The sequence below is a fragment of the Aaosphaeria arxii genome (assembly GCF_010015735.1).
Source record: "Aaosphaeria arxii CBS 175.79 unplaced genomic scaffold BU24scaffold_7, whole genome shotgun sequence".
Classification (NCBI taxonomy): Eukaryota; Fungi; Ascomycota; class Dothideomycetes; order Pleosporales; genus Aaosphaeria; species Aaosphaeria arxii.
This window is the reverse complement of record NW_022983480.1, coordinates 334,543-358,817: the sequence shown is the minus strand read 5'-3', so window position 1 is coordinate 358,817 and position 24,275 is coordinate 334,543. Positions and strand designations below refer to the sequence as shown.

At 50.8% G+C, this 24,275-nt stretch overlaps 11 protein-coding genes across 11 annotated transcripts; 5 read left to right on the top strand and 6 right to left on the bottom strand.

Annotated features, from left to right (window-relative positions):
- Window positions 1–442: 442 nt before the first annotated feature.
- BU24DRAFT_484213 (MFS transporter) lies at window positions 443–2,283 on the bottom strand (the record flags this gene model as incomplete). Its single annotated transcript, XM_033533333.1, has 6 exons — window positions 443–618; window positions 679–890; window positions 962–1,247; window positions 1,298–1,660; window positions 1,741–2,029; window positions 2,083–2,283. The coding sequence occupies 6 exons, from the start codon at window positions 2,281–2,283 to the stop codon at window positions 443–445; spliced, it is 1,527 nt and encodes a 508-aa protein (XP_033380880.1).
- Window positions 2,284–3,706: 1,423 nt separating this feature from the next.
- BU24DRAFT_442976 (NAD(P)-binding protein) lies at window positions 3,707–4,868 on the top strand (the record flags this gene model as incomplete). Its single annotated transcript, XM_033530562.1, has 3 exons — window positions 3,707–3,729; window positions 3,786–3,991; window positions 4,048–4,868. The coding sequence occupies 3 exons, from the start codon at window positions 3,707–3,709 to the stop codon at window positions 4,866–4,868; spliced, it is 1,050 nt and encodes a 349-aa protein (XP_033380879.1).
- Window positions 4,869–6,084: 1,216 nt separating this feature from the next.
- On the top strand, window positions 6,085–8,395 carry BU24DRAFT_464922 (uncharacterized protein; the record flags this gene model as incomplete). The annotated part of the gene is made up of 2 exons (XM_033532234.1): window positions 6,085–6,557; window positions 6,607–8,395. The coding sequence occupies 2 exons, from the start codon at window positions 6,085–6,087 to the stop codon at window positions 8,393–8,395; spliced, it is 2,262 nt and encodes a 753-aa protein (XP_033380878.1).
- Window positions 8,396–8,727: 332 nt separating this feature from the next.
- BU24DRAFT_425180 (uncharacterized protein) lies at window positions 8,728–11,054 on the top strand. The gene is made up of 6 exons (XM_033528676.1): window positions 8,728–9,401; window positions 9,686–9,767; window positions 9,954–10,033; window positions 10,157–10,221; window positions 10,290–10,492; window positions 10,654–11,054. The coding sequence occupies exons 1-6, from the start codon at window positions 9,188–9,190 to the stop codon at window positions 10,973–10,975; spliced, it is 966 nt and encodes a 321-aa protein (XP_033380877.1). The 5' UTR covers window positions 8,728–9,187; the 3' UTR covers window positions 10,976–11,054.
- BU24DRAFT_425178 (Fcf2-domain-containing protein) lies at window positions 10,650–12,079 on the bottom strand. The gene is made up of 2 exons (XM_033528675.1): window positions 11,733–12,079; window positions 10,650–11,516 (listed from the first exon to the last, which is right to left on the bottom strand). The coding sequence occupies exons 1-2, from the start codon at window positions 12,042–12,044 to the stop codon at window positions 11,133–11,135; spliced, it is 696 nt and encodes a 231-aa protein (XP_033380876.1). The 5' UTR covers window positions 12,045–12,079; the 3' UTR covers window positions 10,650–11,132.
- A 1,161-nt stretch (window positions 12,080–13,240) lies between these two features.
- On the bottom strand, window positions 13,241–14,230 carry BU24DRAFT_253858 (uncharacterized protein). The gene has a single exon (XM_033522427.1). The coding sequence runs from the start codon at window positions 14,002–14,004 to the stop codon at window positions 13,453–13,455; it is 552 nt and encodes a 183-aa protein (XP_033380875.1). The 5' UTR covers window positions 14,005–14,230; the 3' UTR covers window positions 13,241–13,452.
- BU24DRAFT_253602 (histone-fold-containing protein) lies at window positions 14,152–15,587 on the top strand. The gene is made up of 5 exons (XM_033522426.1): window positions 14,152–14,416; window positions 14,497–14,510; window positions 14,598–14,654; window positions 14,705–15,316; window positions 15,370–15,587. The coding sequence occupies exons 1-5, from the start codon at window positions 14,299–14,301 to the stop codon at window positions 15,490–15,492; spliced, it is 924 nt and encodes a 307-aa protein (XP_033380874.1). The 5' UTR covers window positions 14,152–14,298; the 3' UTR covers window positions 15,493–15,587.
- Window positions 15,588–17,418: 1,831 nt separating this feature from the next.
- On the top strand, window positions 17,419–18,759 carry BU24DRAFT_352504 (malate dehydrogenase; the record flags this gene model as incomplete). The annotated part of the gene is made up of 7 exons (XM_033523735.1): window positions 17,419–17,463; window positions 17,534–17,644; window positions 17,713–17,800; window positions 17,860–18,237; window positions 18,288–18,372; window positions 18,424–18,568; window positions 18,619–18,759. The coding sequence occupies 7 exons, from the start codon at window positions 17,419–17,421 to the stop codon at window positions 18,757–18,759; spliced, it is 993 nt and encodes a 330-aa protein (XP_033380873.1).
- A 717-nt stretch (window positions 18,760–19,476) lies between these two features.
- Window positions 19,477–20,404, bottom strand: BU24DRAFT_331980 (transport protein particle component; the record flags this gene model as incomplete). The annotated part of the gene is made up of 3 exons (XM_033523042.1): window positions 19,477–19,915; window positions 20,052–20,213; window positions 20,259–20,404. Coding segments are annotated over 3 exons (747 nt in total), but the record flags the coding sequence as incomplete, so codon positions are not given.
- A 1,084-nt stretch (window positions 20,405–21,488) lies between these two features.
- Window positions 21,489–22,864, bottom strand: BU24DRAFT_411890 (uncharacterized protein; the record flags this gene model as incomplete). The annotated part of the gene is made up of 2 exons (XM_033526071.1): window positions 21,489–22,087; window positions 22,144–22,864. 2 exons carry the CDS (start codon window positions 22,862–22,864, stop codon window positions 21,489–21,491), a joined length of 1,320 nt encoding a protein of 439 aa, XP_033380871.1.
- BU24DRAFT_253554 (uncharacterized protein) lies at window positions 22,765–24,241 on the bottom strand. Its single transcript, XM_033522425.1, has one exon. The coding sequence runs from the start codon at window positions 23,818–23,820 to the stop codon at window positions 22,960–22,962; it is 861 nt and encodes a 286-aa protein (XP_033380870.1). The 5' UTR covers window positions 23,821–24,241; the 3' UTR covers window positions 22,765–22,959.
- Window positions 24,242–24,275: the final 34 nt, after the last annotated feature.

Below are 24,275 nucleotides of genomic sequence, written 5' to 3'. Positions count from 1 at the left end.
TTACTCAAACAGAGACAATCTGAAGAACATCGCAGTTGTGGGGCTGAAGGCTAAAAAAGGTGGCTGCTGGCGGAGGCGGTAATTAAGTGCGTCACCTTATTGGACGTCGGTTCTTGACTCAGTGAAGGAAACATTAGGAGACGAAGACGTCGACTTCCATTCCTACACTAGTGGGAAAATAGATTGCTATGTTCCTACGATACCTCTCAAGCAAGTATAGTCAAAATAGAAGAGTGGTATCGGGGACACAATCTATCCAAGCCTCCTTGTCATTTCGACACATATGCAATCAAAGATTCCGTAGTTGCTGACGCATTAATAGTTAAGGCTTGTATCTCCTCTCTTTCGATGATATGCCAGAGATGACCGATTGTTCTACCAGCCTCGCTTTTGACCTTCGCTGTATGCTCAAGCCCATGGCGTATCAGGTAGTCTCCCTGCTCTATCGGCACGTCGCGGACAACTCATCTAATTTGACTTTATTGGCCTTTCCCTTTTCTATGGGGCCAGCGCTCGGGGAACAGACTCCATGCAAAACATCCGGAGGTGCCGATTTCATGAATACTTGGTCAAGCTCTTCAAGCGTCCGACCGGCCGTTTCTGGACATAGGAAGTAAACTAATAAGAAGAATGGTTAGAATAGGATGACCTAGGCATACAAAAGTGACAGGAACATACCGAATGGAATTTGCAGCGACGTGAAAACTACGAAAAGGATGTACGTCTTCCAACCGATACTGGCAATAGCAGGAGGTGCCATCATCACAGTTAGAAATGTCATAGCCCACTGCGACAATACACCCATGCCACTGTTGAAATGCCGGAAGCGTAGGGGACTAATTTCTGCACTGTATATCCAAACTGTGCTTGCCCAAGAGCTGCCATAAATACTATTCAGGAATTTGAATTAGTACAATTTACAATGAGAGTGAAGAGGGGCACCAAGGCAACGGAAACTTACAATTCAAATAGGAAGATCATGGCCACTGCTCCCCATCCCTGGCCTGCATGGTCAGTGCCAAGTGCTAATAGTATTGTGAATGCAAGCATGGCGACTGTACAACCACCAGCACCCCATAACATCAACTGGCGCCTCCCAATTTTTTCAATGAGATAGATAGCCGGAAGTGTTCCGGTCCAGAAGCAAAGGGCGGAGCAGCCGGCTAACAGTCTTGCTCTATGATCATCTAATCCAATAGATTCAGTGAACAAAGTTGTTTGATAGTATGCTATGACATTGCAACCGCCTAGATGTGTTAGCTTTTCAGTTGATTGCAGTATTTTGGAATATCTTTACCAAGCTGCTGTAAGCCCTGGAGGACAACGACGATGAAAAGGCGCCTGCTATTGCGGATTGGCGAGTTATCCCAGAATACGTCTCTCCATGTGATAGAAGAACCATCCTTGAGGCTGTTCTCCAGTTCGATGCTTTCAAGAATCTGTTGCTTCTCATAAGAAACGACAGGACTAGACTCAAGAAAACTATCATATCCATGGAGCCTGCTCAGCACTTCATCTGCAGCCTCTCCTTGATTCCAGTAGTAGAGAATGCGGGGTGACTCAGGCAATCCCAGTAAGATGATAAATGCAACTAGAGGGAAAAGGCACTGGAAAGCTATTGGGAAGCGGAACGACACATCACCCGGAAGTTGAGTAGTCCCTATGTCTCTCCACATTAGCATATAAAGACACAATATGTGAGCAGGAACAGCCTTCGAAGTGTTGATCGCAGATACATACCATACTCTAGCCAGTAGGCAATCACATTTCCCGTCAGAACGAGTGTAAGCTGCAATGCGGTCTTCTGACCACGCTTTTTTGGACCGCAGATCTCCGAGATCCACACAGGTACAGTTGAAGATATCATACCAGTACCTATACCAGCAATAATTCGGAAAACAATCATCTGTGCTAAAGAGTAGACGGCCGCCTGACCAGCTCCGCCTATAGAGACAAACACGCAACCGCCCATAATACACCAGCGTCTTCCGAGACGAAGGCCGAAGAAGGCAGCCACTATGCATCCAAGCTAGAATTGTAGTGAGTATGTCATCCGCAAATGGATCCTGATGGGCAGCTTACCACGCATCCAATGCTGTAGATTGCAGTGACCAATCCCTGGATGGCAGCAGTTGGGTTTCCAAGTGCACTTAGAAATGCGGGCAAACCGATGAGACTGCCCAGAACACCTTGATCATACCCCAGAAGACAGAAACACCATCCGCACACGCCCACGATTGCAGCACGTAATCCGGCACCTTTTAATAACGGTAGATTCCCCATTGTAAGTGTTCGGATGTGTTGTTGAAGGCTGTATCAAATGTTGATCTAGTTATTGAACAAGCCTCAGACGGATCTCGAACGGTATAGAACTCAATAAAATAAAATGTCCTTGTAGCTCAAATCCTGCTGTTAGCCTAGAAGATATGCACGAAGCTGCATGCCTTTATACCTCCTGTTTGTATCATCGAGAAGACGAGATATGGCAAGAATACTGCATCGTATGCATTTCATCGATAAAGATAAGAGTTGATCGATAGATATCGCTGTTATCATTCGGATCATTAACTGTACTATGGGCAGTGTTCCTTTGGATAGCTGGTCAGGGCCCACTGAAGCCGGCTAGCTCAACGCGGAATGTATATTCCTATCCCACACTCCGCATACCCTTTGTATGATGAGCAGACTGGCCATCCCACGTAGCTCAATTGCTTTGATATCTCCACGTATTCTCCTTTCCATTTGGATTGTCTTTCACGATGTGCTATCTGAAAGTCATTATCTCGATACACTGCCCACGTATATGGGACAGGCAACGGATTATGAATCCCGCCACCCCAGCTCGTCGGCACACAAGATACACATACAACGACGAAGGTACAGTTCTCAGGCCCGCAACAAGACGGCGAAATTCGTCATTTTAAACCTGCTAGTGGCAGGCCGAGCTTTGGGTCAGAGCAATGTTAGAATGATTTAGTAGATGTGACATTAGGGAAGAGCAATCATCTTCTCTAAATAGCATGACTGCTGAATTACTATGGCTACTTCATCCCCAGGTCAATCTCAGTGACCAAGAGATTTATTTCCATCACCCCGTAGCTCTTTTCTCAAACTCCCATAATAGTCTATGTGAACGGTTTCGCGATTGATCACAAAAAACGGATCCACCAAAGCAGGCATTCGTGCTGAGTCTTTGGAGTGCAGAAGCAGGACTAAAAGCAAAGTTCATATCGCCAATTTCCCGAGGATTAATTTCTAGGCTACGCATTTCAATAATGTTTTTGTTGGAACAGGCCCTATGAAAAGTCATCTCTAGGCGCATTAATGAAAATATCGAATACGGTTGAAGCTGTGGAGACTGATTTGCATAACCTTCTCCTTTAACGCTTGAAGTCAACAACGATCTCCTTAGCTCTAGCTCTACATATTCCGTGCCATCAGGCGGGTCAGATGACCAATACCGTCAGTCATACCAGTGACAACGATGACATCGCTAGAACTAGGTTCTGGTAGGTTGCACAAACAGTATGTTGTTAGGTATCTGCTTGATTGGTAAGCAACAATTGCCCTATGAGGTGAATTGCGTGCAGCTGGACCTTTTTCTTCTTGAGGCAGTACAATAAGAGTATCATAATCTTGTTATTTATTCTAGCACAGCGCAACCTCGATCACCCAATATCACAAATCCAACAACATGACCGTTGACATGCCTGTCAAGAAGGTTTTTCTGTAAGTCTTGATTGATTTGCATTTTAGCAATCTATTAGTAATCTAACGTGTCACAGTACTGGTGCTTCAGGATACATTGGCGGTGATGCTCTGTTCAGGTTGACGAATGCCTACCCTACTTGGGATTACTATGTTCTTGTTAGGAGCTCCGAGCAAGGTGAGAAGATTCAGAAAGCCTTTCCCAATATTAAGCTGGTAATTGGTGGCCTTGATGACTTTGAAGTCGTCAAGAACGCCGCAGCCGCAGCGGATGTTGTTGTTCGTAAGTTATACCCCAAAGTATTATAGTAACATGAGGAGGCTAAAATCTACCTCAAGACACTGCTGATTCTTCGGACCATGCAACATCTGCTCGCGCTATTTCAGCTGGTCTACGAGAGACTCATACTGCTTCCAAATCTGGATATTATATTCACATAAGCGGAACCGGCATCCTTTGCTGGTATGATATGGAACACAAGCGTTATGGAGAGCAGCCTATGGAAGAGTTTTCCTACAATGACTTAGAGGGTGTGGATGCTCTACTAAACCTCCCCGACCACGCCTTTCATCGAAATGTCGATAAAATTGTACTAGAAGAGGCGGCTCAGTCAGAAGGGGCCATAAAGGCGGCCATTGTGTGTCCACCGACGGTGTACGGTATCGGTCGGGGTGCTATCAACTGCAGAAGCCGCCAGGTACCTGTGATGATTGATATGATCCTGGAAGAGGGGTATGCACCTGTCATAGGAGCCGGTCTCTCCGAGAATCACAATGTCCATGTTCAGGATCTCTCGAATCTTATCATGCTTCTCGCATCCCAAGCGACCAATATCGAAGACAGTGGTTATGAAAAGGAGATCTGGGGCTCCCAAGTGTACTATCTCGCGGAAAACGGCTACCATAACTGGAAAAACTTGGCTGTGTCAATTTTGGAAGAGGCCGGCAGACAGGGCCTGGTAGAAGGAACTGGAGCCAGGGAGCTTTCCTGCAAAGTTCCCCAAGTCAGGGACGATTTTGAGAAGCTCTCATGGGGCCTCAATAGCAAAGGTGAAGCACGTCGAGCTCGCAAGTACCTTGGGTGGAACCCTACAATGCCCAGCCTAAAGGAGTCCCTCCCTGGAATGGTTCGTTGGGAGGCAGAGAGAAGAAATCAATGAATGCAATGACATGGGACACGATGCGGCAATCCATTGGAAAGATAACTAGTATTTTCCTGGAAATTCAATGAGCCTTACTTGAATTAGGACAAATAGAAGAACACATCATGTCAGAGATGATGCATCCTGAATGAATGACATAACTACAATAACACTACTTACCCATTGAAGCCGATTGAATGCTGCTTAGTTGCCCTGATTGTTTGGCTATACAATTAATTTCCTACTCCAAGGGCAAGCATTGATAGCAAATAACTTCTTAGAGCCTGATGATATTGCCTCAGCTACCCTATATGATCTACTAGAAAACAAAAGTATCTAGTAGTCTTTCAATTCTTCAAGAAATTATACTTTTTGTATTTTGTTCAATGTGAGCGTTATGAGTTACAGTAATCTATCTGGTAGTACAAATTAGAGTCAGCGCTAGAGCACGTGGATGACGTGCCGAAAAGAAACGAGTCATGTTGCGGATCCCGGGGAAACGTCTGACCGATTCAGTGAGTTCATCATTCTGTCAAGAAGAATGCCATGAAGGGTTTACACTCTACTGCAATTCTTCAAGCCCCAGACGTACAATCGTTGTAAGCCTTGAGCAATTCGAATTCGGCGTCCGCGAAAGTTTACCGGCGATCTGACCCATCGTATCACGCTGAATTGACCACCGCAACCCACCTAACCGATTTCTCCGACCGCCCTACCGTCGCAGCCTTCTCCAAGACGCCCTTTCCACCTTTTGGACGATAAAATCAGTTTGTGCAAGCAATGACTCAAAGCCCTTTGTGATGACAGCCAGTTTGATCAAGGAAAACAAATAGACTGCTTGTCTAGGTTTATTCACTGGACGCATTCATAGCCTGGTCGATACAACAAGCCACCGCAACAACGGCTCTACAAATACCGAATGATCCGCGACAGTTCGCGAACGAACACATATTCATCTCTTGAGAATCAACATTGAGGACAGCGACAACACCAAATTTCACGCGAGGGCACGCCGACTGTCTCAATCCCCAAGTGAACATTTGAGCCGACTACCGAGAGTGACAGCACAGCGACTTTTTGTTCTGTCGGAAAAAGAGGGAAATAACTTTACCTAGGACTCACGAACCAGGTTAGCAAATTACAGGATTACTTATCTGGTCTGCAATCGAGCGATCGCCTCGGCGTTCTGATATCACTCCGAATTTCTTCGTCCGTTGATCAACCTTCACATCCAATGTCCTCACGAAAGAGACGCGCTCCGGGTGCATCGCCGCAGCTATCGCAACCCCAGAACAACTCCATGTTTACTCAGCAAGATGCGGATCAGTTTATGAACAACTGGGTGGATCCTTCTGCGGGAGCTGATATAACGCCCGCATTCGGCGATCCATCTCTCTACGACTTTTCAGGCATGGGAACAAGCTCTGGCCCATCTTCTCATAATCGCATAGTGTCGTTGGATGGCCTAGATAACAGCACGGCCACGGACTCAGCCTTCACGGGACAACTTGTCCGACGAAACCCAAATCAACAGATTGCCGCGCGAGGGCGAACACCATGGGACAACTTCAACAACGCGAATCCTGGGCAGTGGGAGGGTGCGGAAGAGGAAGACGACGACGAACTGGAACAAAAGGCTCTTCTGGCGCGGAAAGATGCTCAAACTAAGCGAAAGCAAATTCCGCCATTTGTCCAGAAATTGAGCAGGTTAGTTCGGAATGCAGCTTTCCGAAGATTATGCTAATGGCCCAATCAGCTTTCTTGACAACAACAAGAACACAAATCTTATCCGATGGTCTGATGACGGTAACTCATTTATCGTGCTGGATGAGGATGAATTCGCCAGAACCCTCATCCCAGAACTCTTCAAGCACAACAACTATGCCTCTTTCGTTCGGCAGCTCAATATGTATGGCTTCCACAAGAAAGTAGGCCTGTCCGACAATTCTATGAAGGCTAGTGAAGCGAAGGCCAAAGCGCCTAGCGAATACTACAACAAATACTTCAAGCGTGGCCGATCTGAATTGCTTTGGCTCATTCAGAAACCTAAGAATCCGTCCGGAGCGCCGAAACGGAAGCGAGAAGATGAAGGCAAACAAGGAGACAGCGACGACGAGCGCAAATTCACACAAGATCCTGGCGTTGCCTACGGCGAGGACGGGCTCACACTTAGGAACAATCAAGATATGGCCTTGATACCGAGGGCGGAGTACAACAGCTTGAGGAGCGAGGTCCGCACACTGCAGCAACAGCAGAAGGTGATATCGAATGTCCTGGCGCAAATCAGACGGCAGAATGATCAGCTGTACCAACAAGCCACGGCATTCCAGACTCTCCATGATCGGCATGAGAACTCCATAAATGCAATCCTCACCTTCCTGGCTACCTTCTACAACCGGACGTTGGAAGGCAATAACAATGGCCCCAATCTTGCGGATATCTTTGGCCCCTCAATGGCACCGCAGCAGTCTCATGGTAGTGTCGTGGACGTGGGGGACTACCCGGAACCCACTATCGACAAATCTCCCCAAATGCCGCGACCACCTAGACGTCCTCTTGCCCTGCTACCTGCGCCGATGGTCAAGGAATCCATGACCCCAACAGACCGAGCTGCCACTATCAGTCCTTCCAATCGGCCTACGCCGAACATCAATGTTCCAAAAACTGCAGCACGGCAGACTGCAACGCGATCGCCGGTTCCACCACCACAAACCATCAATCAGCAACAGACTAAAAATGCAAGCAATGTTACCCAACCCTCGCCTCCTTTCTTGAAAGTGGAGACCGAGTCGCCCACTCCAAATCTTGGGCAAGTACCGGAGAATGATGAGATCATGTCTGCCATTCAGAATGCAAATGCAAATGCCAGCCAATCGGCCAGCCAGACGCCTCAATTCGATTTCCCAGCGGCACTTGCCAATTACCAAGCTCAAGATGGACATGTTCCCTTGACCCAACAACAACGGAACGATGTCTTGTCTATGATGGCCAACAATGCATCGGCCGCTTCTCCTAACTCGACGCTTGCCCAGAATTCGAACAATGCGATGGTTTCGCCTCAACCCCCAGCCATGCCTGATCTTAGTCAATTTGAAGCTACCCAGCAGCAACTTGACCTTCTCCAAAAGATGTCCGAGGAGCAAGGGTCGCGTGTGCAAAGTCTACAGGAGCGCCTGCAGCCGCTGTCACCCAGCGGGTCAATCCCTGGCCTGGATGGTGGATACTTCAATAGTGCTGTAGGCGACCCAGGGCAATTCGACCTGGACCTCGATCCTTTCATCCCCAATGAGGACTACATGACATCGAATGCGCACAATGGCGACAATATCAATGCCCCTGATCTCGACATTCCTGATCTTTACAACCAACTTGATAGTGCTGCTTCAGGCATTGACGTTCCAGGAGCGAATGAGGACCTCTTGGGTTTCGACGAGGCCACGCGGAACCGCGTGGAAAGTGTGAGCTCATCTGCGGCGTCTCCTGCAGTGACAGTAGAAGATGCTGACGACGATAATGGCAGGAGTCCGAAACGGAGGAGGAGGTAAATGCCTCTCGAACCTCAGGAATTGAGCATGCGCGTTATTGAATTTCGACTCTCAAATTGGGAGATGAACAGGAAGTTTAGGGACAACGTCGTCGTCAGCAGCAGCCTTTGGGTGATTTGAGAGTTTGTAGTAAGGATCAGTGTTCTTGTAAATAGTTAGAACACCTTCACTGGTGGCGAGCTGGCTGCTTTTATTTTCCATCGATCATCCATAGATCACCAAAAACCCACTTCTTAGATACCCGCGGAACCGACACCCGCTGAAACCTCAAAAATTCTACGCTTTATTGCATCTATTAACATCTTTGATGTCTACGTAACCTACCACCAAAGCACTTCTTAATTGAAACTCCACACACGCATCTGTGGTAAATAAACTAGCCACACCCCGACCCATTCTTGAAACGCTAAACTCCACTTTCCCATGGATATCAAACCCATCGTCGGACCTCGCCGCGCCAAGAACATACACTATGCTTCTCACCTTCCCACTACACACCTAGATCTCCCGTTGCGGCGGTTTCCGTAACTCGTAAATATCAGAAACTAAAAAGTGTCTTGTGCCCTTCACGATAATCTTCTTTTTCCTCCCCTTCTCCCCTTCTCCTGGATCTTTATTTACAACAAGGGCTCTTAAGGAAACTATACGTCTTAGACATATCGACATCTTTCGACCAAAAGCTACCCCACCACTCACCCCTCCTCCCAATTAGCATCACACATCAGCATCACCACCTCCCCAAACCACACCACATAAACCAAAATACATAAAAATAAAACAACACCACCAAAAATGGACGACCCCTCCTCAACGCCCGTCCCCAACGCACACGCCCGCGCCCTCGAATCAACATCCTTCATCCGGTCCAAACTGCCCGCCTCGCTCCAGCAACCGAAGGTCGCCATCGTGTGCGGCTCTGGTCTCGGCGGGCTCGCGGACACGATTGAGAAGGAGGAGAAGGTCGAGCTGGCGTATGGCGATATTCCGAATTTTCCTAGGAGCACTGGTAAGATTTCTTGCTTCCTTTCATTCATTTGTTTTTTTTTTTTGGATGGGGAGGGGAGTTGGGGATGATGATGTTCTTTTTGAGGAGGGAGAGATGAGGAAGAGGAAGATTTGAAGAGATGGGTTTGAAAGAGCTCGACTATGTGGATTTAAATGGATGGATGGAATGATGAGATTGTCAAGAGCAGATGTTTTGGTTTTCCATTCCTCTCTTCGTCCAAAGTTCAACACAAAGCTCTCAAGTCTTCACAGCATGCATACCACAGAAAGCTAACGAGCATAAAGTACAAGGCCATGCCGGAAAATTCGTTTTCGGCTTCATGGGACCGCAGAAGATCCCCGTCGCGCTTCTCGTCGGTAGGGCACAGTGAGTGTTTCCTCCTTTTTCTCCCTTCTTCATCCTTCGTATTTTCTCCTCTGAGATGGACGGGTCTCTTTCTCTATGTGTGGGAGGGAATCGGGGTTCTCTATTCCCCCAGACTATGACAGACTACACTCAAAAACCAAACCACCATCAATAAAACCAAAATCACGAAATGCTAACAAGCTATAGTTTCTACGAAGGCCACTCAATGGACCTCGTCACCTTCGCCGCGCGCGTGTGCAAAGTCATCGGCGTGGAGACCATCATCGGTGCGTTCCCCCCTTCCCTTCCCTTCCCTCCCCCCTCCACCCTTTTAAGAACAAGAGGGATGGATAAATACGCACTACTACCTCTCTCGAAGCACGAATCATACTAACATGGCGCGTACAAAGTCACCAACGCAGCCGGCGGCCTAAACCAAGACTACGCCGTTGGGGACATCGTGTGTTTGAACGACGTGAGTCCCCCTTCCCCCTCCTCTGAATCTACACAAGAGATGTGATGCTAACGAAGCATGAACAACAGCATCTCAACATCGCAGGCATGGTAGGCGTGAACCCGCTGCGTGGCCCCAACATCGAGGAGTTCGGCGTGCGGTTCCCCCCCTTGTCGGACGCGTACGACCTCGACCTGAGGAAGAGGGTGCACGCGGCGTGGAAGAAGTTGGGATTTGGGGAAGGGAAGAGGAGGTTGCATGAGGGTGTTTATGCGTTTGTTGCGGGGCCTACGTGAGTTCTCCTTTCCTTTTTCTTATTCTTTGCGTTTCACGTTCACGTTCGAGATGACATGCATACATCACTGGGGCATGAGGTTGCTAGGTGATGGGAGAGACAGAATTGTGGTTCTATTCATTGACGTTCAACTACTAATGTTGAGTTTGGGTTGCTAGATACGAGACTCGTGCGGAATGCCGTATGCTGCGCACGCTGGGTGCGGACGTCGTGGGCATGTCTACGGTGCCGGAGATCGTCGTTGCCCGCCACGCGGGTCTACGGGTTCTGGCTTTCAGCTTGGTGACCAACGTCTCGATACTCGAGGCCGGCCCCAGAGGCGACGACCCGGAGATCCAGGGCATGAGCACCGCGGAGTTGACGGAACACCTGAGCAAGGGTAAGGCCAACCATGAGGAGGTGCTCGAGGCGGGGAGGGAGGCCGCCAAGGACATGCAGGCCTTGGTGAAGGAGGTACTATCGGATCTGTATGCGGCATAGGCAGCGGTCCGTGTGTCCTTTATTTCCTGGGGGAAAATCTCTGCATGCAATGTGTATATAGAACACAAAGACAAATGCACATATTCGCTGAGTGCAAAGTGTTGATAGTCCTGTGATGAGCAAGAAGGGAGTGATGAGGCTGTTGCAACACCACTCTTCAACGCTTCTCCACACGTCCCTTGCGTTTGGCCTTGAGAGCCTTGTAGAAGGCCTTCTTTCCACTCGTCTTCGTCTTTTGGATTTCGTTGTACTTCTTCTGGAAGCGACCATTCTGGGCCTCCTGGGCAAGAACCTCTTCGACGAATGTCTTCTTGCGGTCCTTGTTGTTAATGCGGCTGCTGAAGAACTCGGTAGGACCCTCGATGATGGTTCCGACCTGCGAGAAAGCAGGGACATCACCCCTGGTAGAGTCCTTCTTGTAGAACCTCTTCGCGTCGAGAACGTTGCGCATTTTCAGCAGCTGGAGATCTCGACGGAACTCGGGGGTAAGCTCTGTGGCAGGCAGGTTGAACCATTTGGAACCCGCTGTGGACTTTTTGGCCTTTTCTCGAATTAGCTTTATCCTGGAAGAGAAGTAGAGATGCGTGTGAGAAGTTCGAGAGGGAACTGTGCCTTCAGTGTAACTATGAAACTATTGTATTAAACCATCAGTGATGCAGGGCGACACCCAAAACGGGGTCAAAATCTGCGTCAGTGGAATTGGGATATTATCATCACCGGCGGGGGGTATATGTATAAGAAAACTGTGAATGCTTACCGCCAGCTTGTCCTTCTTGAACTGCAGAGGATCCTCAATCTTCTTGATGCCGTTGGCTGCGACGCGATGTCTGTCATCGACCAGCTTCGCTTGGTCTAGCCGGGTAACAGTTCCATCGGTGGTGAGGTTTTCTGCCTTGAGGCCAGAATCGAGCTTTGGGAGCTTGAAGGTGGAAGAGGCAGCGGCAGGGTGCGTCAGGCCCAGCTGTGCTCGTTCGTGGCGTTCAGCTTCGGCTCGATCGAGGAGCTCCCGGATCTGGTCATCGGAGAGCTCCTCGTCAGAGTCGTCCTCGTGGTGATGCGCTGGCACCATGTCGATGTTGGCAAGGGCAGGCAGAGATGCACAAGGTCGAAGGAAATTTCGCGGCGAAACTTTTGAAGAGGTGAGGCACGGACATGGCGCTAGTCCCGGAGGGAGATGGTATTGCCAAGACCCCACGTGCCGTTTGTCTCAGTGCGACCTGCCTACTGTGTAGTTGTCGTACGGGAGCAATTACGACGTATTAAGGTTACTAGGTACTATCACCATCCATCATCACACGGACAGCTTCACTTTCCTCGCACACGGGTCAATCTATTCGAAGGTCGAGGTTGTGATGAGATGACAGGCTGCATTCCCACCAGAACGATGATGATGACGATGATTATGATCATGATCAATCAATATGATGATGGATGGGTGTAAAGATACACCCCGAGAAAAAGAATGGACAACACATCGACGCCCACGAGTCCGCAGACGAGAGAATATAGTCGTGGCTACCAATCAGGGCACGGCATCATGCAACTCCTACTCCAATCACACCTCCATCAGGCTCCATCCCACAGGGCTGTCGGCCTAAGCGTGTGGCGGGATGTCACCAAGTTGTGCGGTGCTGCCGTTCTGGGTGCGTTTTCTTCGCATTTCCAAATTGTGCGTGATGAGAGTTATTGCTCTGGGATCAGTGGGATGTACTCCATACCCATACCTACGGTAGGGTAGGTGGTAACAGGTTATGTGGCACCGACCGATGCCGTCGCTCGGATGGAATTGTGAAGGGCTCTAAAACGCGGGCGATGTGACGAAGGCGGCATGAATGCAAACTGTGCTGTCCATGGACCCCTCTCCCCCTCATTCCATTAGTATCCAGGCGTGACAGGCAGGGTACCAGGTATCTATAGATAACTTGGACGTGATTGTGAGTGTTGATTACTGTGAGAATTGGTAACGTTGATGTGTGCTTGTGCAACGGAGAGATGCAAAGGTCAAGGCAGGCCATTATCTGGATTGGATATAACCACCACCCGTGGATGGGCATGGCGGAGTGACGATCGCCCAGGGATGTTGACGAGCGAGCTGGATGGACTTCCTAATTGCTACGAGTACATCACAGCTCCAGCAACCTGTGCCGGCTACTGTCGTCGTTCCCTACATACTACTTAACCAACCTGCCTTACTCACCGTTGCTACTCACCATTCTCTAACTATCTGACCCCGACTTCTCCATCTACCACCCTCCTCCTCACACCCGGTCACCTCCGTATCGGTGGACAAGCACGAATATAAGCTTGAGCCTTGAGCCTTACGGTCGACCTTGACTTGTTTGTTTGAAACATCCTATCGCGTAGGGCATTGGTGCGCAGTCCCTGTCTTGACCAAGAAGGAGATCGATTGCTGGCGCGTGGTTCGTCCGCTTTGTTTTGGGCATCCTCCCATCCGATTGGCAAATCGCGAGAATTATTCACGACCGGCGACCAACGACGAACGGCGGACGCCTTTTATTGAGTCGCTCGCGTCTTTTGATCGTCAACAGGTAAACAAGCCCTGTAACCCTACGAGTGCGAGCATCATGTATGTATGGATTTCTTATACAATAGAGGAAGGATGAGGGAGACGTCGTACTGTTGTCGCAATTGTAACAGAGCACCACCGTCTGACTTGAAGAATTAGCCATCCAGCCAGCCAGCCAGCCAGCCAGCCAGCCAGCCTGTCCGCCAGCCAGCAAAACAAGCAAGCAAGTACTCCGTACTGACAGTAGAGACGTCCACCCCCTCTCTCTTCTCTCTTCTGTACTCTGAGTCTTGTTGAGTGCCATCACCCGTCCGTCCTCCTCTTGCGTCTCATCTGGTAGTCTTCGCTCTTCCCCGCCGCTGTTCTGCCACTCTGCCACTCTGCCGCTCCCAACTCGGACATCCGCCGCCTTCTTAGTTATTATTCGCCTTTTCATCTCCCAACCACTCATCACTCTCCATCCATCCTCCACCAATCCACAGCCATCAACCCAATCCACCATTCAATCCATCCAACCACTCAGACTGCTCCTTTGACGCAATCCATCAATCCATCCTTCCATCATATACTGTGTACTGAGCTTCAACTCGCAAAACACTCCCTCAACTATCTACATACTTACTTACATACTTACCCTCCCCTCTCCCGTCCGCTGCACCCACTCTCCATTGGGTCGTGCACACCCATTATTCCTGCTTCCATCCACTGCCAGTATCTTCCCTACTGGTATTTTACGCCCATCTGAAACGTGCTGCACCCCTGCTCGTCGCGTAACCTTTGAGCAACAAGTACCGCTATGGATCCAGCAAACCTCGCCCACAACCAGAAGATGCGCCAGGCTCCGGCCGCGCCACGCCGATACGACGGACAGAACGGAAATCCCGTATACGATGCGCAGAACGGAGGTCACTATGGTATGTTTGTTCTTGCGACGCGACTCTGTCGCTCCGCCAGCTAGCTTCCCGCAATCGCAAACTGACTGTGTTTCTTCCAGGTGCATCGGCGTCGGTATGTAGCTCTTCTGGAGCTATCTGAAGCTTCCCCGAGCTTCTCCATGCGCGCTCCCATTCGTCCCATGCTGATAATTTGGTCCAGATTGCCGCACAAGGCCATGCGCCTGATCCGCAGCTCTTCACTGGCTCGTGGCAGAATGTAAGATACCCATTGAACACGGTATACGGCGCGGGGCTGAACAGCTACAGGTCAATCAAGGTCTCACGGGCAACTACCGCGACATCCTCAACACATACTGGCAACAGCAAGTTACGAAGCTCGAAACCGACGAACACGACTACAAGCTGCACCAATTGCCCCTCGCGCGCATCAAGAAAGTCATGAAGGCCGACCCAGAGGTCAAGATGATATCCGCCGAAGCTCCCATACTCTTCGCCAAGGGTTGCGATATTTTCATTACGGAGCTGACAATGCGCGCGTGGATCCACGCCGAGGAGAACAAGCGTAGAACACTACAGCGGTCTGACATTGCTTCCGCACTCTCCAAGTCGGACATGTTTGATTTCTTGATTGACATTGTGCCGCGCGAAGAGGCTCATCCCCACAAGAGGGGTGGCGCCGGAGGCAGCACCGCCGTCCAGTCCTCCGCTGCCGTACCTCCGGGCGCATTGCCTCAGGGTGGAGTGCACGCACAGCACCAGATGGCGCCGCCTGACTACGGGATGGCACAACACATCCCACAGCAGGATGAATTCCGCCAGCCCAACATGTATCCCGTCCCCAGCGATCCCAATGCCTACCAGCAGCAACCGATGTTTGACCCGTCAGTCTACAACGCCTACCCAATGGCACAGCAGCCTGTAAGAATTTGTTTCCCTCGTGTCCACGTACGAAGTGCTAATTGCGAAAGTAGCAGATGTACCCGGTCGGTCAACGTGGACCCGATCCTGCGAGCGACCCCAACCAAGGCTATCGGCAGCACGACCCTGAGGGTGATGCGGATGCTGAAGGGGAACGAGAGGACTTTGGACCTTAGTATTTCCATTGAGACCTATTCGACGTATTGCTTGTTATGAGTAGACGGTTAACGCGGGTCGCCAATGGCGGTTTCGAGCGTAGTGCTCCCCATGGCTGGTAACGACCTTCCAGCCGGTCGAGGACGATTGAATGATGCACATTTATCGGGGAGCCCAACCCCTACCTACACTACTACTATCATACCCAAATGTTATTCACAGCAAAATCAGGATTGGATACGTCGGGTGGAATGAGTTGTTTTTCCTTCTCTTCTTCTAACCTCGGGAACATGCGCAACTGTATGTATGTATCGTGGGAAAAGGTGTTCATGGAGCTAGCAATTGCAATAATGGGTTTGGGTGTTTTTTTCTCTCTTCTTTTCCATCATCATCTTCTTCTTTCCTCCCTCTTCTCGGATCTCTACTTTCTTGTTTGGTTTATGGCTCGGCCGCGGATGCAGGTCATGGATGGATGGATGGGCTGGCGTACATACATACGACCTAGAGAAACAAACCCCCATACGAAAATAACATCACAACCCAAGAGCTTGAAGGAAGTAGTAGTAGTAGTACAGTATGGAGGACTAATAAGTGCACGCGCAATCCATTTCCCGGAGGTTGATGCCGAGGGGATCGGGCAGAAGAGGCTCGGCCGGTAAGGCAATCAATGTTGTGGTTGAGTCGGACATAACATTCGATCGCGGCCGTCAGTTGTCGTACAAGGGAAAGGGTTTTTATTTACACCTGACAGTGCTTTCGGGTATCTTGGAAGTGAGGCAATTGCATGTGATGAGAAGAGTGGACATTGAATATCCTACGTGTATGATGCTTTTACTGGCACCGAAAGTAACCGAGTCACGTCTTTACTGGTTGCCTCTTGAACATGTACCTGAGCAGACATGTGAAGAAGCAACAGACGACACTATAAGGCTAACCACCAAAGACGTCTACAAGCCTCCACCATACGCCATAAGGACTTCCGAAGAAGAATCGGAACGCTGTGTTGGGAATGGGCTCAAACCCGATACATACAAGAACATATAAGAGAGACAGTAGAGAGAAACAGCCCGATCCTTCCCGTGACAGGACATGGGTTACTGTAGCTTCGTCCGCACCGAGGCCTATCGGAATGCACGTCATCCAAGCCTAGGTACATACTATAGGTACTCTCTGGAAGCTATGGGGAGCTTGTGTGGAGTCAGTCACCTTGGATGGGGATTAGTTAGAGCGAATTGTGTTTGATGCTTTGTATGGGAGTTTTGAAACTTTAGTGGAGTTTAGATGTTGGACAAATGGGTTTTGGATGGATGGATGTGCCTTGTGCCTGAATGAGAAAAAGGGACCCGCCCACCGCCCACCGCCCACCGCGCTCCCTTGCCTTTTACGGGGAGTCGGGACTGTGGGAAAAGATACCTATTGTACCCTCCTTGTAGTCTGTAGTCTACCCTATGTATTTCCATACGTTATTCGTGTGAGAGGGTACATGCTCAGTACATGCTCAGTCTCGTACCCCGCCATTAGGGTTCTCCCCTCCTCCGAACGGCGACTGTCTCCTTCCCCCCACTTGTGCCCCCCAAGATGGTTCAACCAACCAACCAAGTGGCAGCCAACGAAACGGATGGAGTCTCGTGGTCTCTCCCCCAAGCTCCCATCCCTCCCCTCTCTCTCTCAGTAGTCACCCAGTCACCCAGTCACCCAGTCACCCAGTAGAGGATTAAGGTTATCCCACGCCATCACGCAAAACTTACTCTCACCTATCCACTCTCCCACCTTCTCTTATATATTCCCTCTCCCCCCTTCGTACATTCAATCCATAATCAGACAGGCTCTCCGGTGGTTTGTTTCTCTACTTCACTCACAATCACAACTACCTACTACCATCTTCCACTTCAATTCCCCCTCCTCTCTCACCTAACCCTTCCTACTCAACACACCACCTCAACAAAATGGTCAAAGCCGTCGTTGCAGGTGCCTCCGGAGGCATTGGTCAGGTATGTTTGCCGTCAATCATCACCATCGTCACCAGATCCCATTGACCGTTGCTAACTGATAGCCAAACAGCCATTGTCCCTCCTCCTCAAGGCCAGCCCCCTCATTGACGAGCTCGCTCTCTACGATGTCGTCAACACCCCCGGTGTCGCTGCTGACCTCTCCCACATCTCCTCTCCTGCGGTACGGATCCCAATGCCCCGTACAACAAGCACACAACAATGAAATGATGACGGACTGACCATGGATAGACCGTCACTGGCTTCCTCCCCAAGGATGACGGACTCAAGCAGGCCTTGACCGGCGCCGACATCGTCGTCATCCCCGCTGGAATTCCCCGTAAGTGTTTCCCGACCCGAGAGACTAGACAATCGCTGACGACGAGGTCCCTCCCACAGGCAAGCCCGGCATGACCCGTGACGATCTCTTCAAGATCAACGCCGGCATCGTCAAGGGCCTCATCGAGGGCATCGCACAGTACGCCCCCAAGGCCTACATCCTCGTCATCTCCAACCCCGTCAACTCGACCGTCCCCATCGCCGCCGAGGTTCTCAAGAACGCCGGCGTCTTCGACCCCAAGAGGCTCTTCGGCGTCACCACCCTCGACGTCGTCCGCGCCGAGACCTTCGTCGCCGGCATCACTGGCGAGAAGAACCCCCAGAACCTCAACATCCCCGTCATCGGCGGCCACTCCGGTGCTACTATCGTTCCTCTCTTCAGCCAGGCCCAGCCCTCTGTCAGCATCCCCGCTGAGAAGCTCGATGCTCTCGTGAACCGTAAGTACTGCGCAATTGCTTTTCTGAGACTTCAGTTGACAAGGATCCAGGTGTCCAATTCGGCGGTGACGAGGTCGTCAAGGCCAAGGACGGAGCAGGCTCTGCCACTCTCTCCATGGCCTACGCCGGTTTCCGGTGAGTCTCTGGGTGCTAATCGTTATTGATTTGTATAGCTAACTTTAAAAGCTTCGCCGAGAAGGTCATCAAGGCCGTGAAGGGCGAGAAGGGCATCGTCGAGCCCAGCTTCGTCTACCTCCCCGGTGTTGCCGGCGGTGATGCCATTGCTAAGGCCACCGGCGTCGACTTCTTCTCCGTCCCCATCGAGCTTGGCGTACGTTGAAACTGTCCTCTAATATATGTATAAAAGCTAACAGTCCGCAGGCCAACGGTGCCGAGAAGGCCATCGACGTCGTCAGCAAGGCCAACGAGCAGGAGAAGAAGCTTTTGGAGGTCGCCTACAAGGACCTCCAGGGCAACGTCCAGAAGGGCATTGACTTTGTCAAGAACCCGCCTCAGAAGTGAGTTTCACCCACAGATACACGGCCTTGCCAGCCACCTTCCCCCTCCCCCTTCTCCTATACCATGGCCCGGTACTTGCTGTGTCGACGAGAGAATGCTTATACACCGACGCCAGTTAGGCTATGATGTACTTTCACGAGTGACGCCATATAAGCGAATGAGACATGACCACTAAGCGGGCGGGAGACCTATCCAACTACCTACACCTCCCTTCCTCTCCTTCCTTTCTCCCTCTTCTTTCCAAACCCAACCCGTGGAGCAGACGAAATGGATAAACGAACGGGGTGAGCGGGAAACTCTCTCGCCTCCCCGGATCCAAAGTAGTCAGGCTCGACAAGGGGAACGGAAAAAGAAAAGGAAAAGCGTGAGAAAGAGGGGGAAACACATACGTAGTAGTAGTAGAACCACCACCCTTTATGCGAAATAAAAAAACAATCAAACAAATGATATGAGAGAGATTCCTCGCATAATGCTGCTATGACCCAGTACTCACTAAGTGACGAGTGACTGCTGTACATATCTATGTCTTCTTCCCACCTAACCCAATCAAAAAGCTATGTGATGAATCGCAAATCTTCAATGACACTACCTCTTCCCCACCCTCATCATCTATAAAAAAAACCAAAAAAAAACGCAAGAAAATAAAAACGCCATACCCATGCCGCTAAATCACACACCTCCCTCTTCCCCCCATTCTCTCCCTCTGTAAAGTCCTCACGCCTTCGCACCAACAGTCCTAATCTGAAACGTCGCCATCGGCAACGTCGTCGCCTCCGCCGTAACCGTCGCCTGTATCCCCAGCCCCGCAAGACACCCCCTTATCACGCCCGCGGGGAAATACAAAAACGGCTGCGCTCTCGCGAGACCGTTCGCATCATTGAGTACTACATCCCCTTGCACTGCCCCTCCCCCCGCCGCTCCCCCTGTGGATGAGCTTGTGGGGGGTGTGGGCGAGGTAACGGTGCCGGGAGGGTATTTCTTCGTATCAAACGAGACGCGGGAGAGGGGTTTAAACGTGTTGTCTGTGAGCACGTAGATGCCCCTGTGGTTGGTTTTCAGGTTGTCGATCTGCTTGCGGAAGAGGAGTTGCCAGAGGTCTTTGCAGAGGAACTTTATCACGTCGAGAGGGGTTGTGGGGCGAGGTGTTGATCGGGAGAACCTGGTTTTTATGTCAACCCTCCACTCTTTTGTCTGTATGTGTGTATGTTTGTTTGTATTTGAGGGGATTTGGGGGGATGGGTGGTGCTTGGGGGTAACATTTTGGAGAGGATTTTTGGGAGAGGGAGATATCTTACCGCTCAACAACGCCCAATCCCACACGATACCCCAGCGTCTCGAGCCGGTGAAACACCGCCTCCCGCGCCTCCTCCTCGTCCACCACCACCGTCGCAGTCGCCGTGTCCTTCGCTCCTGCGCCTGTCGTACCCACCGCGCTGCTTGCAGAGTCGCCTGAGTCTCTGACTTTCTTTCCACCGGTGGGCGCAGAGGGGGACGGGGAGGACAGGAGCCAGTGCTCCTCTCGCCGGGCGAGGTCTTCGGTTATGCGGTAGGCGAGCGGGACGAGCTCGATAAGGAGGAAGTCGAGGGTCGAGGCGTTGACGAGGGTGGAGGTCGGGTCGTGGTATGTTGAGCCTGTTGGGTCGGAGGGGGTTCCTAAGGGGGGATGGGGGGTGGTTGTTGGGGGGTGGGATGTCATCGTTGTGTATACGCTTCTTCTTGTGTTTGGCGAGTGGTTGAGGGTCGGTTGTTGGTGGTTTCCTTTTGAGGGTGAGGAGAGCCTGGTGGGTGAGAGTTGAGAGAGAGAGGAATTGGCGGCTGGGAGGTGGTAGTGGGATCGTGAGCGTATAGGTAGGTAATTCGTGGGTTCGTGGTGTTGTCGGTCAATGGTGTCGTTTGTTTCCTTCTCTGTGTGGGGTTTCGTGGGATTGCCGCGGCTTTGTAAATATCTCTTCCTGGGGTTTAAGATCTTGTGCTCCTCGTATTAAATTGTTCGGACACGGCGGGGAAGTTCTGGTGTGGTGGCGGTGAGGTGTCGTTGTTTAGTGCAGTGAGGTGGTAGTATGTAGTAGAGGTGAGAGCTTGATGTTGTAGCTTCGATAATTAGAGACAATAGGTGGGTGGGGGGTAGGGGTAGGGTCTCCATTCGGCTTGGCGGATTTCCTGTTTCGGAGTGCTGGAGATATATTCCACTGTCCGTCTCCATGGACTAGTTGATGGAAATGAACGAGTTGTGGAAGATGGAATGACGGTATTGGTTGAATTGTCTCACCAAGGGCTTTGCAGGATTGTATCTTTTTTGTGACCTCTTGTTCACACATCAATCGGCGTTGTGATCAGCAAAATGCATGTAGAAAGCAAGTTCTCGAGGTCGAACGGTCCTATTCTCCATCGGAGAAGACCTGGAAATACATAGAATTCCAACTAATTATCATCAAAACGCCCTGAGTCCATTCCCGACTCCCTGTCTTCCCAATCGGTGGGGCTGGTAATACATCGTATCGTACAAATGCGTGTCGCTCGCGCGCGGCTGCTAAACTATCTATAATACACTGCAAACATCGGCATGTTTTTTTTGTTGCATGATCTGGAAGAGTAGGGTGTAGGCGAATCAATATGCCTTGGTTGTGTGGTCATAATTTCGTGAAAATATAATACAGATCATCTCTCTCACTTTCCTTTTTTTTCATATGTGCAAGAATTTCCTTTTAGTACTTTGTGTTCTCGTTTCCGCTTCATGCGTACTTATCCCACATGTTCATCACAGAGCGCACGCCTGACTTCGTGCCGCTGTTAGCCTGCTTCTTCGAGGCTGATGGCGGACGTTTCTTCTCGAGCCGTCTACAGCTCACGTCCGCCTTGACGAGGATGAAGGAGTTCTCGAAGATGTGGCCATTCGCGTTGCCACATCTCTCCAGCGCCGGCGCGACGGACAGCTCGACGCGCCGCGCCTTGTTGATGTCCTCTTCGATGTCCTCCATCTCCGAGTCGTAGTACGAGTAGCCGTACAATTGGTCCGGCTTGCCGCCCGTGAACGTCACGAAGCGGTAATCCGCGCGCTGCCTCTTCATCTTTAGATCGAGGGCGACGGCTGCGGACACGATGCTATAGAGGCGGTCCTTGCCTAGTCGTAGGCTCTGCGTGGACCAGGGCCGCAGTTTGCTGCGCAGGCGGCTGCAGAATCGTTTTATTCGTTTGAGGATGGGTGAGGCGTCAAAGGTGGGTCGTAGTTTCGTTCCGCCATTCTCTTTGTCTTCGACCTGCGGGACGAGGAGGTTGACGGTCATGGCTCGCCATTTGTGGTATTCTGCGGCTTGCTCTTCGTTGGTTACGGCTGGTGAGAGTCAGTTTCCGTTCATGAGGTTATATAAACGGATCATTAATACATACCCTGCCGTAATGTGTCGTTGAGAGAGCGCATCTTTCTGTCGCCCAGCCTGCCCGCCCATACGTAGCCACAGCCCTTGTCTAACGTATTGAAAACCTTCCGCTGTAGTCGGTTCCAGACGTATGCTTGGATCAGCAGTGGCCGGTCCCGCTGGTGCTTCAGGTAAAGCGAATAGTTGTCCGAAAGATTTCCAAACATGTCCTTTCCTGAGTGCAAGTGTGGTCGTTTACTTCGTGACGTAAGGGGTCCGCTGAAATATTCCTCGCTCCATTCTCTGATGGAGTACCGCAGGTTGTGTAGGTCTTCTATCAAGGTCTTCTCCTCCGACTTGTATACCACGGACTCCCTCCCTGGGAGGCTGTTGGTCCCCACGCTCTTCCGCTGCAGCTCTTTCCGCAGCGCGTCGCGCTCCTTGGTGACTTGGTAGAACCGCTGGACGAGATTCTCATGGCTGTGGCTGCCCGGTTGGATCTCTGGCCGCGAAGGGGATTTGGGAGGTATGAGTGGTGACGGGACAGGGGAGAGGCCAAAGTCTCTCAGGGGGCTCTCGTTGCTCGAATCCGACGACTGGTCTCTCCATGCTGTCGGTCGCAAAGGTTGCGGCGATACAACTTTTGTGATCTTCAGCGCTTGAGGCATGTATTGCGACCTGCGGCGGCCCTTTGGGATCAACGCCTCCTCATCGGACCACTCCGCGTCTGCTTCGGTGAATGGATCTGCCATTGGTGTGGAAGGGGAGTTGGAGGAGTTGTTGAGGACGTCAGCCGATGGACAGGACAGCTTCAAGGCGTCGAGGGTGGAGCCGCGCACTTTGGGATCTACCGTATGGATGAGTTCGTATTCGCGCAATTCCGCCAGCAAGGAGGGGGTAGGAGATAGAACGTTACGCACCTGGAGTTCCGGGGGTTCTCATGTCGAGACGCGCATGCTGCGCCCAGGTATATGTACAGTACGGAGAGTAATGCGGTGAAGGTTGACCTTGAACCCGTTCGGCGCGTGGTGTGGTTCTGAGCCTCTGAGGTCAGATCGGATCTTAGCGAAGGAGACGGCGGGATTTGTTTCGCTGGATGATGAGATGGGGACCCGGTGGCTGGGAGACGATGGGGGAACCGTTCCGGGGGAGGGGGGATCGAATTAGTGTATGCGAATGGTGTAGGGACGTGTTTGTGATTGTGTGAATGTATGATTGTTGTGTGTTGGGTGTGTGTTTGTTGCGTGTAGGAGAGGATGAGGATGTGAAAGTGAATGTGGGATGGTGGAGAGTGACAGCTCAACGTTGGAAAAACCGCCTCATGGAAGGCCGTGGTGGCTGGAAAGGCCTCGCCGTGCCTTGACATGGATCGATGCGATGCATTGCGTTTGCATGGATGGTTGCTTGCTTGCTTGATTGAATCAAATCCTTGATGGACGTCCAGGCGCTTCCTGCTCCACTCAGTGGTCGTAGCGGGATGGCTGGGCTGGATACAAAGACGTTGGGGACGGACTAGGGCTTCGTTATGGTGGAACAACGCGGACACTCCCAGACGCCACCATCGCTGGTCCTCGTTAGCATCATCATTGGACGTGATTGTCTGGTGGTTGTTGATTTGTTTATCTCTGGCGTCTTGTCCTCTACTGCACTCGTACAAGCACAATCGTCTAGAACTCTTTCGTCCTTCCCTCGCTTCCCCAGCATCCATGGATCCCGGGAATTTAACGAGTGACAGAGTGACTACTGAGTGATACGTCACCGTCGCACAAAGTCTATTTACCAAACAATCCTTTGAAAGAATAATGGATTGTCTGGTCTACATGTTACTTATACTCCAAGTTTGCTGTTGATATAGGGAGTACTTTGAGCGCCACCACACATCACAACTACTACCACCCCCCTATTCTACACTTCGTCAGACCTTCTTTGTCAGTCAAAAACCGCGGCTGGCTCATGTACGAGGAAAAGGAACTTGTACTCGTATGGCTAGTTGTGGGGAATCCGTAGCCAACGAGAACAAGGTTGATGAGGTACATGATACCGGTAACGGCATTCCGTACTGCCTACAAACTCAACCATACCAAGTAGATGCATAGATCGAGACCAAGCACGGGGAAACCGAACCATATCTAGCCAGAGATTGACAAGAAGGTGATTTAGAGA

Coding starts and splice junctions, on each gene's coding strand:
- BU24DRAFT_253858 (XM_033522427.1), bottom strand. CDS start 14,004: ATGGTGGATTGGGTTGATGGCTGTGGATTGGTGGAGGATGGATGGAGA.
- BU24DRAFT_253554 (XM_033522425.1), bottom strand. CDS start 23,820: ATGGATGCTGGGGAAGCGAGGGAAGGACGAAAGAGTTCTAGACGATTG.
- BU24DRAFT_253602 (XM_033522426.1), top strand. CDS start 14,299: ATGGATCCAGCAAACCTCGCCCACAACCAGAAGATGCGCCAGGCTCCG. Junction 14,655..14,704: donor TCACTGGCTCGTGGCAGAAT/GTAAGATACCCA, acceptor GAACAGCTACAG/GTCAATCAAGGTCTCACGGG. Junction 15,317..15,369: donor ACCCAATGGCACAGCAGCCT/GTAAGAATTTGT, acceptor TTGCGAAAGTAG/CAGATGTACCCGGTCGGTCA.
- BU24DRAFT_425180 (XM_033528676.1), top strand. CDS start 9,188: ATGGACGACCCCTCCTCAACGCCCGTCCCCAACGCACACGCCCGCGCC. Junction 9,768..9,953: donor CTTCTCGTCGGTAGGGCACA/GTGAGTGTTTCC, acceptor AACAAGCTATAG/TTTCTACGAAGGCCACTCAA. Junction 10,034..10,156: donor CGGCGTGGAGACCATCATCG/GTGCGTTCCCCC, acceptor GCGCGTACAAAG/TCACCAACGCAGCCGGCGGC.
- BU24DRAFT_425178 (XM_033528675.1), bottom strand. CDS start 12,044: ATGGTGCCAGCGCATCACCACGAGGACGACTCTGACGAGGAGCTCTCC. Junction 11,517..11,732: donor TCAAGAAGGACAAGCTGGCG/GTAAGCATTCAC, acceptor ATTCGAGAAAAG/GCCAAAAAGTCCACAGCGGG.